Raw genomic sequence first — 2579 nt, 5'->3', positions numbered from 1 at the left:
CCAACCCACGTGTAGCAAAAACCTCCCCACAAAAAAAAAAAAAAAAAAAAAAAAAGAGAAAGAAAAGGAGTTCCCTAGGCTCTCACTGCCCCCTGCTCAAACCCTGAGCACTTCCTGCCCCCAAGAAGTGGCAGGAGCCTGTCCAGGACACAGGCCTTGGGCACCAAGCACCCCGACATGGTGAGGAGTGGCAAGCAGCCCCATCAGGCCACCACGGCACTAACGGAGCACGGGGACCCCAGGAGCCTGAGCGGTTCCAATGAAGAAGCTGAGCCCACCTGGTGGGGTACCCCTGCATGGACCATAAGCAAGGGTCAGGTGGGGTACAGCATGCCTTAGTGGGGTCAGGGTTCACAGGGTCAGAGAGCACGTCCTCCACTACCTAACTAAGATGGCTGCCCTCAGCCTGGGGCTGGGGACACAGACTAGAAAGGGACGGGACTGACGGTGCAGAAAGCTGTATTTTCCGGCCCCAGCTGAATTTGGTTCAACGTGAGAGTGGTGTCCCTTGTTTATCTGAAGCTTTTCAAGTTTGCTTTCTCCTCTGACTCTTCTGACAGCTGGGGAGGCCGGTCTGCGCATGGAGCACGCCTCCCTCCCCGCCTCATCTCCACTTCACAGCACTAATAATGATCGTAATGACACACCCGATTTACATAATACACTTCTCAGACGGCACTTCACGGGGCTCTGTGGAAACTCATCTTCATGATTACTAAATGGCTCTGCCAGGTGGGCCTGAAGCAGGGCCGAGTTGGGAAGAGGACCCAGAGCAGTGCGGTATTTCTGCAGGCACCGCTCCTCGCCCCGACGCGGATGTCTCCATCCCAGCACAGGCCCCGGGAGCACTGAACTCCCGAGGGAGTCAGCTGCAGCTCCGGGTTGCGGGTGGCGGGTGGCGGGTGGCGGAGTCCTTCCTTAGAAAGCCAAGGAGTCACAGAGAGCCCGGAATCATGCACCCCCCACTCCACCTGCAGGATCATACTGAAGCCACAGCAAAAAGCAAAGGATGCTTGGAGCAAAGGAGAAGAGTCCAAACTCAAAAATAAGAATCAGGCTTCACTCCTAACCCTCCCAAAGACGTGTTTGCCCGTTAACCTCATAAATACAGTCTGCGACTTTGCAATGGGTCAGTCCGTCATCTGCTCCGGGCTGTAACTACATCTGCTTCGAAATAATGCTTCCCTTCCAGTCTGTTGGACAGAAGTTGCAGCGGGAGGAATCCATCCCTGTACCTCTGCCCTCCGTGGAGACAGATGACCACAACGCTCTAAACCACCCTCGATATGATGAAGGGCAGCTTCTTTCTGGCACAGCGCGCTCCTGACAATGGCATTACGCTCTGGTGGGGGCTGAATAAAAGTGATTTGAGGAGGTTTATATCTCCCCGGAGAGGAAGAGAACACTCATTTGCATTTATAAAGCATATTGAGAGTCCTGGCAGAAAGTTATGGTGGAAGCACAATTAAATATTTACCATCACTTCTGCTCTCACACAGTGGCGTGGGGAACAGACCAGCTGGATGTGCATGTGTTGCTGTCAGCGCGGAAGACGCCTACGGGGACACAACTCTGGACCCACGCCCACCGCCTGGCCCCTGCCCTCCAGGAGCACTTTGTGCCCCAGGGAGGCCGCCAGGAGCGGAGCGTGCAGAGAGGGCCGCGGTGGCAACCAGGTCCAGGTCCTACTTGCGCCCCCTCGAGGTGTGACAGCGTTCACGTCACACGGCTGCTCTCCCTGTCTCTGTCTCTGATTCTCCCTCCACCAGCTCAGCTGCAGAGTGTGGCCGTGCTGGCTGGCACCCAGCATCATGGTGAGGAGGGCTGAGTGCGATGCAGCACAGGGTCGGAGTGTTTGCTCCACGACCCGAGAGTAAACACAGATCGCAGTTATAACAGGCGGTGTAAGCCTCCGCCTCCTTGGCTCTGAAGAGTCCGAGATGGGGTGTGTGTGCGACAGCTGGAAGGTCTCTGTCGGAACTGCGTGGCCTTGGGTACCCAGCGGTACCTAGTCTACCTTCTCCCTCGATCATCCTAAAGACCAAGGGAGTAAACGTGTTGAGAACACGGCAACGAGGAACGAGGAGGAGCGGGTGAGCCCCAGAAGAATTCATGGCCCAGTCGCGGGAAAGATGGAACACACAGTGGTACCTGAAACTGTACTCTGGCTGAGCCCGTGAAGAGGAGGCCGGGGGGCTCCCAGGAACGGGCACAGCTCCTCTGTCTGTGGAGGATATTGGGGTCTGTTCCAATGGGGAGAATCGGGGGGACTCACCCTATGCGTAGGCCAGGGGAGATGCAGGGTGTGCTCCAGACGGGGTGGGCATTGGTGGAGAAGTCAGAATGGGATCCTCCAGCCATCTCCTTCAGACAGAGATGGGAGCGTGACTCCCAGGTCCGAGCTGTCCCTAGATGTGGTGAACACACAGCAGCCGGGGTGTGGAAGGTGGACTGGGAACGCTGCCTCGCTTCCACCTCTGGTAGCCATGCTGGGCCCAGGCACTAGCTGGGCCAGAATACAGGTCCCTCTCCAGAGACTTAGGATCTTAGCGGGGCCTCCACACAGAAGCCCATGGCTG

The 2579-nt window shown here is 56.8% G+C and overlaps 1 protein-coding gene across 1 annotated transcript in view; it reads right to left on the bottom strand.

Moving 5' to 3' along the window:
* Positions 1–2361, bottom strand: part of EPHB1 (EPH receptor B1) — a 375105-nt gene extending 372744 nt beyond the window's left edge. Inside the window, exons 1-3 of the mRNA XM_006150856.2 lie at positions 2276–2361; positions 2018–2034; positions 1690–1824 (exon numbers count right to left, since the gene is read on the bottom strand). Coding sequence (XP_006150918.1) covers positions 1690–1824; positions 2018–2034; positions 2276–2361 — 238 coding nt within the window. The remainder of the gene's footprint in view (positions 1–1689; positions 1825–2017; positions 2035–2275) is intronic.
* Between the last annotated feature and the right edge of the window lie 218 nt (positions 2362–2579).

Source organism: Tupaia chinensis, unplaced genomic scaffold (assembly GCF_000334495.1).
Source record: "Tupaia chinensis unplaced genomic scaffold, TupChi_1.0 Scaffold000302_1, whole genome shotgun sequence".
Taxonomy (NCBI): Eukaryota; Metazoa; Chordata; class Mammalia; order Scandentia; family Tupaiidae; genus Tupaia; species Tupaia belangeri.
The sequence above is the reverse complement of the archived record's forward strand: the minus strand, read 5'-3'. Positions and strand labels throughout refer to the sequence as shown.